Source organism: Apteryx mantelli, chromosome Z, assembly GCF_036417845.1.
Source record: "Apteryx mantelli isolate bAptMan1 chromosome Z, bAptMan1.hap1, whole genome shotgun sequence".
In the NCBI taxonomy this organism is placed as follows: domain Eukaryota; kingdom Metazoa; phylum Chordata; class Aves; order Apterygiformes; family Apterygidae; genus Apteryx; species Apteryx mantelli.
In genome coordinates, this window is record NC_090020.1 from 71,321,719 (window position 1) to 71,338,573 (window position 16,855).

General features: G+C 37.9%; 1 protein-coding gene across 2 annotated transcripts in view; it reads left to right on the plus strand.

Annotated features, from left to right (window-relative positions):
• OXCT1 (3-oxoacid CoA-transferase 1) overlaps positions 1-16,855 on the plus strand; it is an 83,896-nt gene that overhangs the window by 18,810 nt on the left and 48,231 nt on the right. For both annotated transcript variants that reach the window (XM_067315660.1, XM_067315661.1), the window contains exons 5-7: positions 1,163-1,312; positions 4,149-4,255; positions 9,157-9,217. In XM_067315660.1, coding sequence (XP_067171761.1) covers positions 1,163-1,312; positions 4,149-4,255; positions 9,157-9,217 — 318 coding nt within the window. The remainder of the gene's footprint in view (positions 1-1,162; positions 1,313-4,148; positions 4,256-9,156; positions 9,218-16,855) is intronic.

A 16,855-nucleotide genomic window follows, 5' to 3' on the forward strand; every position in this document is an offset into this window, starting at 1 on the left:
CCTGCCATCTAATGGTTAGGAATGAAAAGAGGAGCTTTCAGTTCACTGTGAGACTTAAAAAGTCTCTTAAAAAGAGTACCTTACTCTCAACTGAATTAATCTCCGTGTAGTGTTACGATTTTACTATTTGCAGATTTACTTTTTAGCACCACAGTTGTAACTATTTTAGTGCTGCCAGCCTACATGCATAGCCTGAATACAATGAGATCCTAAGTCAGAGTAGCAGTCATATGCCACTGAAATCTAGTTTTGCAAAATCAGTAATATAACTTTAAAATCTGCAGCATGTCACTGTGTGGCATTTCCAAATTTCCATCTCTTCAAACACATAACTTGCTGTGTGCAGTGCACAGAAAAATTATGTAGATTATGTAGGACAATACCAGGGAATATGTGACCTGTGTTTTGGAGACTGCTAAGCTAGATAATTGACGATGATCTTTTCTTGCTTTAAATTTAGAAAAATATTAATAAAATGTGTGGTAGGACACTAAAGGCAGACAGATGTGTCTCCCCACTGAACTCCACAGTTGAAGCTGATAAGGAATTTGGGATGTTAGTATCTGTGATCTGGCTGGACATAGGGGAGAGCACAAATAGGGTGGTCAGACTGAATGACAATGCTGTTCCACCAACCTCTTGGCATTTTTGGCAAATTACTTCACTCCTCCTTCTTTCTTAATCTGCTATGCATGGTTGTCTCAACTTGGAAGGAGGTATTTATTAAGTTTCTCCTGAGGTGTTGGAGAAACATAAACAAATATATAGCATTCATATAAAAGAAAAAGCTCCTAGAATATGTAGCCAGGTGGGGAAGAGAAAAAGAACTGTGTACTCTTCTCAGAGTGGTAGTTGGGGAAACAAAATTAAAGAAAGGTATTACAAAAGGCACAACAAAATGCTGGGGCCTGGGAGTCAATTATGAGTTCTGTGACTGTGTGCTGTTGAGCAATTCATGTCCAAGTGTGATACTTTTCTTGCCAAATCCTGTCCCAGTCCTGCAATGGAGAACTAATGGGAGGAAGAATTAGATGATGGCCTACTGAGTTCAGAAGGAAAAGCCCCAAATGATGGGATATAAAAATAAGTTCACACAAGTGAAACATCAGAGTTTGATTTGATTTTTCCAAGTGGCTAAGCTCTTGAATGTGTTCTCCCATAGGGTACGCTTGCTGAACGCATTCGAGCAGGGGGAGCAGGAATCCCAGCATTTTACACCAGCACCGGCTATGGGACACTGGTGCAGGAAGGGGGGGCGCCTATCAAATACAACACAGATGGTACCGTTGCCATTGCCAGCCAGCCAAGAGAGGTAAGATGTCATTTTGTTATAAGGAAGCTCTGAAAACTGCATTTCTTACAGATTTCCAGGATAAATAGTAATTTAAGCTTCTCCATGCCAAGTTTAACCTTGACATGTTGGATTAATAGCGTGGCTGTGCTACTGTATGCATGAATTTCCCTTGCCTGTCATTCCTGCTCATTCCTGTCCCCTGTGAAGTGCTAATTAAGTTCTTCTCTCAGCTTTAAGGTGACTTAGCATCAAGAAACTGATCCAGGGAAAACCTTCCCTGCTGAGTAATTCTTCACTTGATTTAGTTCTCTTACCTGGTTCTCTGTGTATTTAAACAAAATCTTGTACCAGGCCAGTGCACTGCCCAGTATCGATTGAGCATAAGCTGCTATAAGGGAGGCAGGCGCTCCTTAAGTAGCGTCATAAGAATTAGGCAGCCTTGCAGCTGAACATGAAGCTTTAGCATTAGAAGAGACAGGACATCTTCCTGGTAAACAGGAAAAAGCTCAACCGACACAAACGTATTCAGCAAACACGTATGCCAACAGTTGAAATGCAGTTTAATATGAGCCTTTGAAATTGCAAAGAAATAAAAAACAGTGTGGCTTCCAAGTGAGAAACAAGGACTTCATGTTGAAATTTCAGTATGAGGACTTCAGATTGAAATTGGATGGAGAATTTGGAGAAGGGAAGACATTTGTCAGTGTTATGACTGTACTTGAAGAAATGGAATGAGGCTGATGTTGTATGTTCCATAGACATTATACTCTACCTGAAGAGCCTCAGTAAGATAAAGGTAACTTTTTTCCCCCCAAGGATTTCACATATTTTATACATGTCATTTTCATTATCCCATCAATAAATTAGTCTTTTTTTTCTTAATTTTCTTACTGACTATGTCATTATGATATTTTACTATTTGAAGGACTGTTTCATTTATTAAATAGCTTATAATTTTGATAGCAGTTTTCTTCTCCCTTTAACATTTGTTGAAAAGTGTATCTTACTCTCCTCAGTCTTTTGGGAGGCTAATAACATCGCTAACATTATTTGGTCAAATTCATTCTCCAAATCCATTTCACATGTAAGTATCATTTTGTAAAAGGAGATCTGAGCTTTTATAGGAACCCAAAACTGACTTTTGTTGTACTCTCTCCCTGTCTCAGAAATTATAGGTTATGCTCCAGTAGTACTTGTGTATACTCTAATCTTCTTCTACACTGTCAGGAGAAAAGCTGTTTCATGTTTCTGTATAGGATTTGTGTCCTACCTGCTTGGTGGTGGCTGGCAATTATAAATATAGACACCATCTTTTCTGAGGCAGTAATGGTTTTTACCTTGATGGTTTTTTATGTTCTTTTGCTTTCTTTTCTGCAATGGTTTCTAGTGATATGCAATATTTAGTAATGAAAGTGCTTGTTGAAGAAGTTAGGGTTTGGTTATTGTGTAATCCAGATTTTAAGGAATATTAGTTTTACTTCTAGCTCTTTTTTTCATGGGAGTGTCCATATTCTTTGGAACTGAAGTCTTAGATACAACTCTACATAGGCTTGGAGACTCCTCATATAAAGCAAGATGGGGAAGAACAACACTCTTGAAGAAGCCACAGTCTGCAGTGTGCCTGGAGGGTATTTGATGATCTCAGGCACCTTGACAGAGAACACAGAGAGGGTAGGGACATAGCCCAACTAACTTTGTGCTGGAGGATTGAGCTGGCTTCACAGAGTGTGAAAATGGCCTTGTTTCCTAAAATTCATCTAATAATATATAATATAAGAATTACTTTTGTCTTCCTCGTTTTTGACTGTTTTTTATTTTTGAGTTTTATTTCTGTATGCATTGTAACACAGTTCTTCATGAATAAAAATAATCTCAATCTCTATTTTAAGGATTTAACAAGGTCCAGTACCTTTCCTTGGGGCATCAGTAATTAGATGGATTTAATACATATACCCTGAGTTTACCCATGTTCTTTGAAATATTCTTTGAAACCAAAACTGATTTCCAGTGACATTCAGTTCTGCCTTTATCCTATGAAATGGTTCAATGTTGAGCTTCAGTTGTGATTGTGAAGAGAACTCAGTTACATTTTAGAGAATCTAGGAATAAGTTTGCCAGTATACTTTTGTTAGACTTCATTCAGTTTCTACATTAAATATAATTCTAATGTTTTAGATTGTGTCCCTCGCCCAGTTTTACGAATGAGCTTGGCAATGAATTGGAAAAACTTTTACCTTGATGATAAGAGACTCTTCCTATATTTATTTTTACAAAATGAATTTAGTTTTATGGAGCTGTTAAAATATTAGCTGTTTGTCAGTTATATATTCTGGCTTCAAGCACAATATCATTAAAAATATTAATCATAAATGCAGAGAAGACCAAATGAAATTCAGCCTGTCAGCTGAAATGAACAGATGATCTGAATTGAGTACTCTGCCTCAAATCTTCTTCATTAAGATTTGGGGTCTCTGCTGATGGGCATACTTTTCCCACAGTGAATATGAACTTTTTTGAACAGTTCTGCTTTAGCACTTCAGTTTTGGGTTAGCTGGTAGATGTGCAGCAAAAAGCATGTTAAATTCCAGTAGATGGAGCAGCAGGAATATGCATCTGATTCTCATTGTGTTTCAGTAAACAGGGACACTCAAGAGTATGCTAAATCTGTGTTTTACAGCTTTTCCATGCTTCTCTGTGACTACATACTTGAGCTACAGTTTTTCAGATAAAATTGTACATAGATGAAAAAGAAATCTAAATAAAATAGACTGTAAAATTAATCCCATAAAATAAGTATTACGTGAGAGATCTGTTTGAAGAAACCTATATCTCAGTAGTGTACTTTTCTCTACAGGTGCGAGAATTTGATGGTCGTCACTTTATTATGGAGAAGTCAATTACAGGAGATTTTGCTCTTGTGAAGGCATGGAAGGCTGATCGTGCAGGAAACATCATTTTCAGGTATGGCTTGTTTACCAGTAGGAAAAGATTCTTTAATGGTTTAGATAATGAAAGAGAAAGAGAATCCTGTCTCCTCTGCAATGGCAAAATAGTGTTTTACTGACTTCACTTTCATTCATATTGCATTTCCCTACTGTCAAATGATACTGCTATAAAAAACAAAATATAATTGCTTTTTATAATGACTTCTGAGAATTCAAATACGGCTGGTATTAACTACGAATACATTGGTAGTTAAAAATGAGGCATAGCAGATAAAAGTCATTATGTTGACTATTAAGAAACATAATGATATTCTATTCATATTGCAATTTTCATGCGAGAGTTTGGGTCATGTTTCTTGTACATATGAAAGCTGATCCAAGACATGTAGGTTCATACACATCAGAACAGAGAAGAGCTGAGTTATTCTCCTGGCCAGTAAATAATGAGAAAGCTTAATTCTGTCCCCAGAAAAGAGTGTTTAAAATGTGTTTAATCTCAGTGGTGTAAGGAGAGGCATTATAGGAATTTAAACATCTTTTGTAGAGAAAAGCTTACACCTGACTTTACAAGCTTACAAAGCTTATAGCTTGTAGTGAAAAGATTGTGCTAGCGATAACATTTATTTAGGTTGTTATACTGGTGCTTTGGTCTGTCCTGAGTTGAAGGAAAGGTTTGTGTATGTTTAATGTCTGGTCTTTGTTTGTTTGTTTTATGGCTATCAGATGAGAAGGTAAGTGCTCTAGCAATCAACTGCAGATTACTGCAAGAAAGTGCTGAATGATGCAGTCTGCCTTTGTATATATTAGAAGAAAGAAGGAGTTGAGGAAACAGCAGTGATAACCCAACTGTCCAGAAAATATATAGATAAAATAATATAAATATGTATAAATAATTATTTGTCTATAATAATTATAATATAGATAAAACAACAAAAAAAAGAAAGTGAAGAGAATTACTTTCCCCCTCTTACCCCCCAATGCTTGATATACTGGCTTCCCCATTGGCAAGACAAGATTGCTTCTGATGGAAAATTGAACTTTCTTGTGTACACATACATAAGTTTGGCTGTTAAACTGCTTTCTGTGGGCTCTGGGACATGGACTACAGAAAATGTTGTCTTTCTCCTTTGGTTTGTCTTTATCTTTGATTTTGAGCCTCTCCTTTCTGTGCCTCTACCCAGTGCCTGTCCCCTGATGCTTGCTTACTTTGAATTTCTTTCATACCTCACAGATACAAATTGATTGTGTTCTCACCTTCCCCCCTTCATTTGCATCCTTTGGTGTCTCATTCTCACTTTATCTCTCCCCCCTGTTCCTTTCAGAAGTCTTCCTATCCCTCTGGAATTCACACAGTACAGTTGATAACAGAACTAGTTCTATTGGGAGACCTAAAATCTTAGCTGCTCCTTTCAAATGCTGCTAATAAAGGATGGAAACATCAACATTTAATGTCTTATTCCATGTTTAGTGTTGCTAGTTTCAAAGAACTTGTTCATAATAAGCGGTGACCCATTCCCTTTTTGAATGACAGCCTTGCCTGATGGTCTAGAACAGTGAAACAAACATAGGCTGTTCTCATAGCCTGCCAGAGACAAGAGAGAAGGAAACTGGAATAGATTAGAATATTACACTGTTAAATATGTGACCTACAAGTTGAAAAGGAATATGTGTTTTTTGACATCATGTTCCATTTGGCTTATGTCAGTGGAATCGTTCCATAGTTATTTTTACTACAAAACCTCTGTTTCCATTTGCTGAGGTACACCTAGGTTAGCATGGATTCTAGGCTTCCTCGTATCTGCCACTGCTTTCACAGCAGTGGGATATTATTTATAGTGTATTTCCCATGACTCTGATTCCTGTTGTGCCAATAGGAGTGAAGTAAGAGTCTGCCAAGCTGTTAGTTACCCTCAAGTTAAGAGCTCCTTTTATGTCTAAAGGATGTACTTAAACTATATTTAAATAGACTTATTTGGAACACACAGGCCAGTGTAATCTTTTTTTTTGTCTGATCTTGTACATGAAGCCATATTGATTCCTTGGGGATCCTGCATGGATTGTCAACGGCACCATGTCCTTTAGAAAGCAATTTTAAAACAAGGGTTTTTACATGAGGCTTTATGTCCCATTTCACTTTTGTTCCATACAGTATGCTGTGGCTGCCTTCCTTCCAGGTGTGTTTCTGCTGAGCAGACTTCTGCAATGCAACCCTTGCCTAACAAGACCTGTTTTTTTGGCCCAGTAGATAATCATTCTTAGTTATAATGAACCATTATCAAGACTAATGTTCCAAGACTCCTTCAAACTTGATGAAATAATTCCACCTTGTTCCTATGCTAGCTCTAAGGATGCATATATGGGTGTATAACTTCAGTAGTCTGCTGTAGGTACTAGTTCTGCTTAGCCAAACATCTTGTCTCCAGGTCTTATAGCTCCCTCAGAGGAACTTTTCTTTTTAGGACAACAGCAGGGAGCTCCACTGCATATGTGGATATTCCACTTACTTTGGCTGCATTCCCTTTTCATCTAGTACCACTCAGCTTTGGAGTTGTTCTGGCCTGATATACTCTCACCTTACAAGTGAAGGTGTAGTTTTGTACCATTAAAAGTATGCTTTTGACATAGGAACAGAAAAGTTGAAGGGGTGTCTTGAGTTAGGCCCGTGCTATCATAGGCAGTCATGTCAGGTCATCTCTTCATTCTTCAATTGGCTCTGAAATACATTAATTCAGCTCATATCTGAAGTGTCTTTTCACCCCTGTGCCATTAGGTACATAGTTAATGTACTTGGTTATTTTATCTTGTTTTGAACTAGTTTGCCATCTTCTGCCTTTAGGAGAGAAGCCGCTGTCATGCCTATGGGTCGGCTTAGAAATCCATTGCTGGAACAATGAACTTTGTATGCATAGCTGAGTCTAGATATCCAGTAAGGTACCTTAAAATGAAAAGTTAGACTTAGCTAGCTAGTTTCTGGATTTCAGACCCCCAGAACCTGAACATTATTCTGTGTTGGAAAGTAAGTTTAATATTTCTGTTTTTCCCCTCCCCCCCCCTTTTTTTTCTTCTGAATTGATGTGTTCTTCAGAATTCAGACCTTTGAGGTAAATTTGATCTTATAGAAGATTGCTTTCTCTGAAGCAACTTTATTAACCCAAGAACATTTCAAAACGAAGAAACTTTTATAAATAGAGTGGGAATCAAGCCCATCAAATCTTCTTAATTTGCCTTTGGAATTTTTTCTTCTTGTAACTTTTTCTATGTGAAAATAATTTTATATCAGTTTCTTATATAGACAGATCAACCAATAAGATCTTGTGAGAGACTTTGGCTCAGAAAGGTAGTCATTTGGGAACAAATGCCGAATTCTTTGTCGCCACTTCTGCCCTCCCCCATCTGTATCCTTCTATTTTAGTTCAGCTTTTGTAACTTTATTTTTCATCTCATTTTCTGCTCTGCCTAGTTTACAGCTATATTTCCCTAGATCACTCCCAGCTAGTGTTTTATTCATGCACTGAGAGAAGAATATAAATTTAAATCATTTTTTATGCTTTCCTCTTCTTACATTCTTTCGTGTTTACACAGCCACAGAGGGGACCAACAGACAAAATATCTTGTGCCTCCCTTAGCCTTTGTTAGAGGCTTTACAGTTGCTGTATGTTTCTGATAAGACAGTCCTGCCCCAGATGTGTGCCTTGGGGTACAGTTCTTATTCTATCCTCCTTCTGCATTACAAATCATCTTAAAGCTGCCTGGTAGATGCTGCACCTCAGCATTTGGCCAACCCCCAGGACCACGAGGGGGCAGCAGCACCCCAAAGTTCAGCATGCTTACAGCACTAGGAATGGTCCTTGGACAAAAGGGTGAAGAAATGAGGAAAATACGTTGGAAAATAAGGAGAGTCAGGGAAAAAAAATACTTCCGTAGAAAGGGAAAAATGAGGTTTTGACTTTTTTTTTTTTTCAATACAAATCAAAAGCAAGCTCTTTCCTTTCTAATTGGAGAGGAATCTAATCCAAGATATGGGACACACGTGTGCAGGTCCCTGCCTAGCCTACCTCATGGCAAACACTTGAACCTCAGTTGCATGTATTTTGATGAAAAAATTTCAAGAGTGGTACTTTTTAAAAGAGAAAAATGTTGAGAAGTTGTCAGTGGAACTCCACCAAAATATGTATCATAGATTCAAATATTATGCCCCACAGCTGTTTGCTTTCTGGAAAATAGAGGGGCTGACATGGGTCTTCTGTTGTTTCTTGTGTCCAGTAGGATCTGGTTGCGGATTGTGGCATAGTTATATATGTCATGTGTTCCTTTTACTTCCTAGAGATTATTTTTTCCTTTTTACAGAAATAATGCAATTAAGGCAAATGCCAGAAGCTTGTAGTGAGTATCAAAACTGGCACAGCTTTTTTAATCAAGAGAATTGGATTAAATTTACTGTTGCACAGAATGCTAGCCCAAGTCCATATAGCTGCCTGAACTGAATTGTGAAGGCATATGTGGGACTTGAGAGATTGTTAGGCCCTATGCTGGCCCCCTTGTGGAGATAAATATCATTCTGTGTGCTATGAAGTAATAGGAAAGGACGTTGTACACAGCTTTCTGCTGCTCTTGGATCTGAAAAATGAAGATATCAGTAGCATACCCAATTTCAATAAAATAACGTGCTGATTAAAAATTCCAAGGAGCTGTAATTAATACTTTCTAATGTCTCAAAATACAATTTAATTTCATATGCATTCTACACAGTTCTGCAATATTTTTTCCTTCCTCCCATTTTTTATTAGTCTTCTGGCTATTTGGCAAAAAGATTTGTGTTGTTTACTTTACAGAGATACTTGCAGTAGTTAGTTCAGAGGGGTGTTTCCATGTACATTTACAGCTTTCAGTAGTTATTCATTTTCTTTTCTTTCACAGGAAAACTGCAAGAAACTTCAACCAACCTATGTGCAAAGCTGCCAAGACAACTGTGGTGGAGGTAGGGAATTGAAATGTACCCAGTTCCCTGTAGGAACAAACCCCTTTGGATGCTGTGGCATTCTGGGGACGGAGTTCCTTTCTTTGACTAATTTTGGTGGATTTCATGCTATGGACAGTGGTCTAATCATTCTTTGCTGATAGTGTTAGGAGTAGCCAATTCAGCGTGCTTGGTTTTAATGATTAGTTTACTGAGTTCCTCCAGTTATTGTTTCTCTGATCCTGTCCAGGCCTTTGTGTTCACTGTGATTAGCCTTTGGGAGGGAGACATGGGAATAGCTTCAAACATGTAAAAGGATGTTAAAATAAAAGAATATGTGGATAAAAGAAGAAACGGTAGGCGTAGGCTATGTCTGAGAAGAATCACATAAGACGTTATGAAAAATGTCCTGATAATAAAGACAAATACATACCAGCATAGACTGGGCAGGTCATGGACCTTTCACAGTGGAGATCTTTAAAAGTAAGTTAGATAAATATCAGTCATGACATAGAGACATTTGGTCATCCTTCCAGTAAAGGGACGGGCTATATGATCTAGAAGTTTCTTCCAGTCTCTTTCACTCCTCTTTTTTTTTTTTTTAATTCTTTTTTTGATCCTTTTTCCTTGCTATCTAAAAATAAAACGTTTAAAAGCATGGGGCAACCTACATTGGAAGTATATTGGTGACTGAAGAGTTGCTAAGGCAAAGTAATGTCTAAAAGATAGACTACTCTACTGGCTTTTTCTTGCTCCATGGTAAGTTTTTATAAGTCTAGTAAAAGCTAAATAAGATTTTACAGTAAGATCAAGAGAAACTATTCTGGAACATGTTTAGTAAGCTCTAAATGGAAGAGGCTTGTGTTTCTTCATTTTTTTTTTCATAAAAACTTATCTGAAAAAGATGTTTGTTATACAAACATCTCTGGATAATATGTTTTGGAACTTGAGTTATTTCTTTGTGTTGCACAGAGCTTCGGCAAACAATACTGTATGATTTCCCTTAGAATTTGTCACTTGAATTACAGTGACAATTCAGCAACAATATATGAATTTTCACAATTGGTTTTCAAGAAAGGCTTAAAATATTTTTCTATTTAAAAATGAAATAAAGAATCCTTCATTTCTTTTCCTTCTATTCACTTGCCCTTCATACTTTGTTCATACTCTGGTGTTTAGAGAATTTAAGTAGATCAAAGCCTTCCACCTACATTCCATCTCATTCTCTCTTTCTACTGTTCTTTCCACATATGATGGGGTAGAATTTTCTTGTCAGTGAACAATAATTATGTGACATCCTTCTTGTTATAATTCCACTTAAGAGTATTTAGTAGCTCTGCCATGAATGGTGTCCACCTCAGGTTTGTTGCATTTTCAATACCATTTAAAACCTGGTATGCTTTTTGCAGAATAGCACACTAATATTAATTTTTTCCACTCTAGTTTTTATGGACAAATTAATGAGCAGAGAAGCATAACTAGAGAGCTAGGAAAAAATAAGTATTTCAGACCAAATGCGGTGCCTTGTTAGCTGAACTTTTAAGTGCCTTGCTTCCAGAGCGGAATCAGAATATTGTGCTAGGATTTAAGAGCTTGGATCTTAGGCATTGGAAAGAGATATCTCGATGTGGCATCTAGAACACCCTGAGCACTGAGCGTGGTCAGCCTGCAGATGTCTACAGCTAATCACTAGGGAACTGAGGAGGCTGAAGGGAGTTTCCTCCCAGTTTACCCATTGTGTCAGATGCCGCTGCTTCCTTCTTAGGATTTATTATTCCACCAGTCTTTCCCCATATTTCTTTAAGTTTCTGATCATTGATTAAAAATATGGACTGGCATTGAGCATAATGAGATCCCTGCCAAGGAGAATATAAACTACTGGAAATCCAGTCTGAGGATATTTGTTAATTTAGTGAAAGTGGGAAGCGCACTGGGAATTGATTGCTTTTGTTAACCTGCCCTTTTAAGATGTCCTGTGGAGCTGAAATATGCAGACAAAACTGTGCATGCACAGTAGAAAGCACATTTTTTCTTTAATGTATTAAACCTGCTGTTCCCTAGTTTAGGTCAGTGTGGCAATTAATACTGTTTTAGCTGAAATATGGACAGACACTTACTTTTTGTAAGAATTCAGAGGTGAGAAATTGGCAGCATTTAGTGATGTGGAGGATAAGAGCAAAGAGGCCAAAAAAAACAACCACCCACCCAAACCCTGATAGCTGTTGCTTGCCTAAAAATCTTACCATGTTGTGAGGAATGATACTCTCTGTGCATAGAGAGGCTTTCGAAGGAGGGGGAAGTAAATCTGTTCTGTTACCAGTTGTGTCTGTGGCACATAGTTGAGGGCTCTTGGTTTTAGAATTCCCTGAGAGCAAGCTTCAGATTAAAGTATCTGACTCTCAGCCTTGTGTATTTTAACTAGTGAAATGGTCAGAAGTAGCTGTACAGAACCAAATACAGTAGTCTTTTTGAGATTAGAAATGTGTTGAACATAAACTTCTGCTAAGGAAATACAAGAGGCTTACTAAACTGCCCAGATATTTGGGACTGTTTGGTTTGTTTTTGTTTTTATAAGTGATAGGAAGTAGAACCTGATAACATGCTCGATAATAAGGATGTTTGCTGAGGCATAGATGACGTTCTGTAGAGGTCTGATGATGCTGTGTCTAGAGGAATTTCTACTTTAAATTTAAAGATGACCAGTTCTGAGGGTCAAAAACAAGTTTTAACTAAAAGGTATGATTCATGTTATTTGTAAGGTAACTGTTGCAGAGAAAACTGTTAAATAATCCAGCAAGATTAGTTACTTTGGCTTTATCTGTATGTGAAAACCAAGTGATACAGGAGTTAAGCTGTTTTTTAGTTCTTCTACAGTGTTGCATTCTAAAAAGATACTGTATTTGGTATATTCATATCTCACTTCATCTTGCATAAGCACTTGCAGTTAGAGCTATAGCTTTGTGTGTGGACCTGGGTCCTCCTGTGCACATTCTGCCTGAGTCCTTCAGGTCGACTTTCAGAGCTATAAACACTTCCCGGCTCCTCTGGCATAGGCACTGCTATTGCAAGGACGAGGGAGCTGGGAAATCAGCCAATCGTTTGGAAAAAAAAAAAAAAAAGGAAAAAAAAAAAAAAGAAAAGAAAAGGCAATCACAAGTTATATACAAGCCCCGAGCATTTGTACAGCAGCAGAGAAAGGACTTGGCATGTGAAGAAACATGGTGGTTTGTGTGGTATATGCAGCAGCATTTCAAATGCTCCCTGCTGCCTGAGGGACTTGTCTACTGAATTCACCAGCAGCACTGCTGTTAGGCCTCTCAAGAGGCCCATAGCCCATGTTATGAATTGTGTGATAGGAAATGAAATGGTGTTTCAGGAGGGCCTTTTGGATGTGTGGTCTGGAGTGCAGGGGAAGGGCTGTGATACACAGCTGCTTCCAGAGAAGTGTGTCTTGCTGCAGAAGCTCCTGTGAGCAGCGTCCCACTGGGAGAGACAGCTTTGGCTGTGGCGATTCTTTTTTGGAGAATATCAAAGCAACCTAAAGCCACAGGAAAAAACATGATGTGATTGTGCCAGATGTGGGTGTCGTGACAATGCAGGAGAGGTGAAGGGTGATTTAGTCTCAGGCTCTCATTCTCTGCCCAGGAGAGCACATAAACCTCCATAATGGCCATAAACATCCCTAAGCTGCTGTCTGTTCCCTGCCACTGTTACTCTTTGCTGAGAGACCTACAGAATACTTGTCCCTGGTGAGGTCGTTTGAGATCTCAGCCACTGCTATGATATAAATGTTTGATAGTGGTAATAGTATGTTTAAAAATATTTATAGGCAGGCTGTTTGGATATCCAGTTTGAAAAATTTTTTTGTTCAGATTGCGAGAGGATGGCTAAATATATCTCCCTGTGTAAACAGCATTTCCACCTCAAATAATGTCAGGGGAGGAAAAAGAAGAGTGTACTTTCTCATAAAAATGCATTAAATAAAAATCATTAAACCCTGCATTTTATCTCTGGTTGCCTAGTAACAACACAGCCACGTCAGTGAGCGCCATTATCTCAGGTACAACGAACTGTGCTGCACTGAGGGATAGAAGCAGACTGAAACAAGTCACTTGTATCCTATTATCTGCGCTAAATCATGGCATTGTGTTTTACTGAAAAATGAACTTTTTTGTGCCTAATCGTCCAAACATTTTAACACCAACATAACTTTCCTCAGATGCATAGTTCTCTTCTGAGAAAATTTTCAGTGTTTTTGCACAGTGGTGGTTTGCTGTAAAAAGCCTATAAGCTGAGTTTGAAGATGGAATAAGAATCTAAATCTCTTTTTCCTTACCTGAATGCTCCAACCATGGAACTTGAAACTGTACCCTGGTACAGGAAAGAAATCTGAAATTGGAGTGGGCACTGACTTTGCGTAAGGATGGTTTTCTGGGGGACCCCAGGTCAGGATTTGAGGCCCAGGAGGACAGGAAACCCATGTCTTTTTGCTTCAGTGCAAGTGCTTGAACCACCGAGCTGTCATACAGCTAGAGCATTCTCGATATTGCTGTCCAGGCGCTCAGTGATGACGGTGCGGGTGCTCAGGGATGGCTGCTGAGAGGGTATCCCAGCGGACTTCAGTGGAGAAATGTTTTGTTTGAGAATCCCATTTGGTACAGGGTGGGCACTGAGCTGCTTACTCTAACCACGTTATCACAAGTTTTTGGCACAAGTGACAATAGAATTGTAGTTGCCATAGTAATTTATTAGTATAAGTATGGAAAACTGGATCATAAGTACCTAGGGGTTAGTCAGGGACTTTGACTGCATGATTGGGTTTACATGCCCAAGTTCTGGCTAAATCCTGCATCAGAAATGTTTGTCAATCTGGATTTAGATAAACTTAAAATTAATAAAGTGAACTTAATTGTAGGGTACAGACATTCATTATAATCTCGTCTTCCAAACGAACCTTAGGTGAAAGTGATTAGAATGAACACTTGAGGGAGAGTAACTATGAAATACAAGTTCATGGTGCTTAGAAAGCATAGAAGGGAGAACAGCAAAATATCGGGAATGACTCTTAGGAACACTGACCTCATGAGCTTGTAGATTTGGTAGATGAAGGCTTCTGGGAGGTAAGAAGAAATGAAGTTAAGGAAAGACCTTATTAAAGGCTTGAGAGTAAACTTTCCCACCAAGGAGGAAGCATTGGAAGAGCAGCAGGAGATGAATTCAACTTCATCACAATCATCACTATCATCTCAAACACAGAAACAAAAAATTATGAAAAGTGACACCAAAGTCAGACTTCTGAGGATGAGCATTAAAAAAAAAAAAAAAAAAGCCTAAGTACATAGAGGCAAATTCAGAAAACTCCAGCCCAGTGTGAAATAAAAAAGACATGAAGGTAGCAAGAAATTGTTATGAAAGTACATATGTAGTGAGCTGGAAGACCAAGGACACTGGGACACTGATATTTCACTGCTCGATGAATGGAGGGAAAATTACCAATGCAGAGTACAAAGAAGGCTGAAGTGTTTAATGCCTTTGCTGCTTCAGTCTTCAGTTATGTTAAAAAGCAGTTTGGCTATTACTACTATGAGAATTTTGAAATAGTCATTCCAATCAGCAGATCAGATTTTAATCTGTTGCAGCATCCTTCCATGCAAATGCTTTAAAACAGAATTATTCAGTGAAAAAACTGAGGTTTTAAAGAGGAGTAAAGGATAAAGATATCAAGGCTGTCTTGACTTCATATAATGCTGGTTTTTCTTTTCGTGTGTGAGAAGCCAGAGAAAGTGATACCTATTTAAACAAGAGATTGTTTTAAGATTTATGTAGATATTTTTTTGATGATAGAAAAGTAGGGACATTTCCCCATTTTGTCAACCTTTGCAGTAAGTCAAAGGTATTATATCAGTTTTTTTTTTTTTCCTTGTTGAAAGAAGCAGGGAAAAGTAAAGAGCAGAGTTGGGACAGATATATTCCTGATAAAAATGGGGACTGTATGTAGCTGATTTATTGTGTAAGCTAATGAGCTAAGGAGGGCTAGAGTCTTCCTGGCTCTCCTGATAAAGCTGTAGATGCTGAATTATTTCTCTTATTTGTGCATATGGATTTTTAATTTTGGCAGGGATATTTGGTTAACATGGGTTCTAAACATAACAACTGGCAACTTCAATCTTGGATATCTATCCTTAAGACTTTTAAAGTGCTGAATTTGTCAGACACTCTAAGTATCAAGAGCTGCAAATGAAGGCACAAGCACATCTAGCAGTTAGTTTTTTAAGTAAACTAAATCTCTTTTTAAAAATAGTTTCGGGTACTAATTTTTCCCCCAGTACTTTCAAAATAGACACATGCTTTTTTATGCTATTTTTTTTTTTACCTATTTGAAATCTAGACTGGTGGAAGATATACTGATATGTCTCACAGTTCACCTTGCTTCTTTTAAGTGAATTAAAGAAAGTTTTTTGCACCTTCTTTTGCCATAGCTTTGTTCTGTTGCTTTTTTTCAGAGTGGTATCTTATGAGGAGTCTTGTAACTGGAGAAAAGATAGCACTTTGCTTCCTTTTGCAACATTTTGGGATGAGGCTAGGTAGAAAATAGACTTCCTAGCTTGGACAACAGCACATTCTTGGTGCTGTAATATTTGGTCACCTCCTGTAGTGCATTTAGGAGGGATTACGTGTATTTTTTGTTTGTTTGTTTTTGCCACCAATAATCAGAAAAGATCCCCTCCCCTTCCCAAGTGGCCTGTCCCTTGATTCTCTTGAGCTGTCTGTGTATGTGTTCATTTTCTTCTGGCATTCATACATTGAGAGAAGTAAATAATAAAGCTATTTTTACATGTTTTTGTCTTTGAAAAAGATGTAACAGAAGATGTAGAGTGCTTCATCGATTCAAAATTAGAACTAATCTGTGATTTTAAGACACTCCATATCTAAGGTGCTAGCTATGGTAAATCTAGCTATGTTGCAAGTAGAAATGATCTGCTCTTTGTGATGAATTACAGCAGATTCCATCAGGGCTGAATGCACACTAACCAAACGTGTCTGATTTAGTCATCTGCCAGAAAATTTTTGAGAGAGGGGAGAACCACATGAGTTATATGAAGTTGGCCACCTAACCACCCACTTCAAGGCAATGTCTAGACTTTCAGACACAGGAAGAACAAAAATCGCTAAATGAATATAAAGGTTTCTGTGAGAGCTATTTTTTTTTCCCCAGTAATTTGGATGAATCAGCAATAGCAAAGATACCTATGATTAATATATTTCTATTTTTGAGGGGGGCTGGGGAAGGGAAGGGTTGTATAGGGGTTCTATTAGGCAGTTGAAAGCCAATTGGTATTAGCTTGGTGTACTTCAGCTATTATTCCCCCAATTAACAAATACACAGATAGAATAGAAAGCTTGGTGTGACTGGGAGATTAGAGATCATACTTGTTACGACTTTGAATATCAGATTTGCTTAAGACAATTCTTCACAGTTTTTGGAAGCAGATAAATCAGAATTTTCTCATTAGGTTCTGAGAAACAATTTTTTTTTCTTCAGTGAAGGTCTGATTTAATACATCTGTGTCAGTTTCAGCTTCAAAAATAAATTTGGTTCCGTGAAGCATGTTATTCTTGTTATTTATTCCCATGCATGTGGTGGTGTCTTTCCAGGCA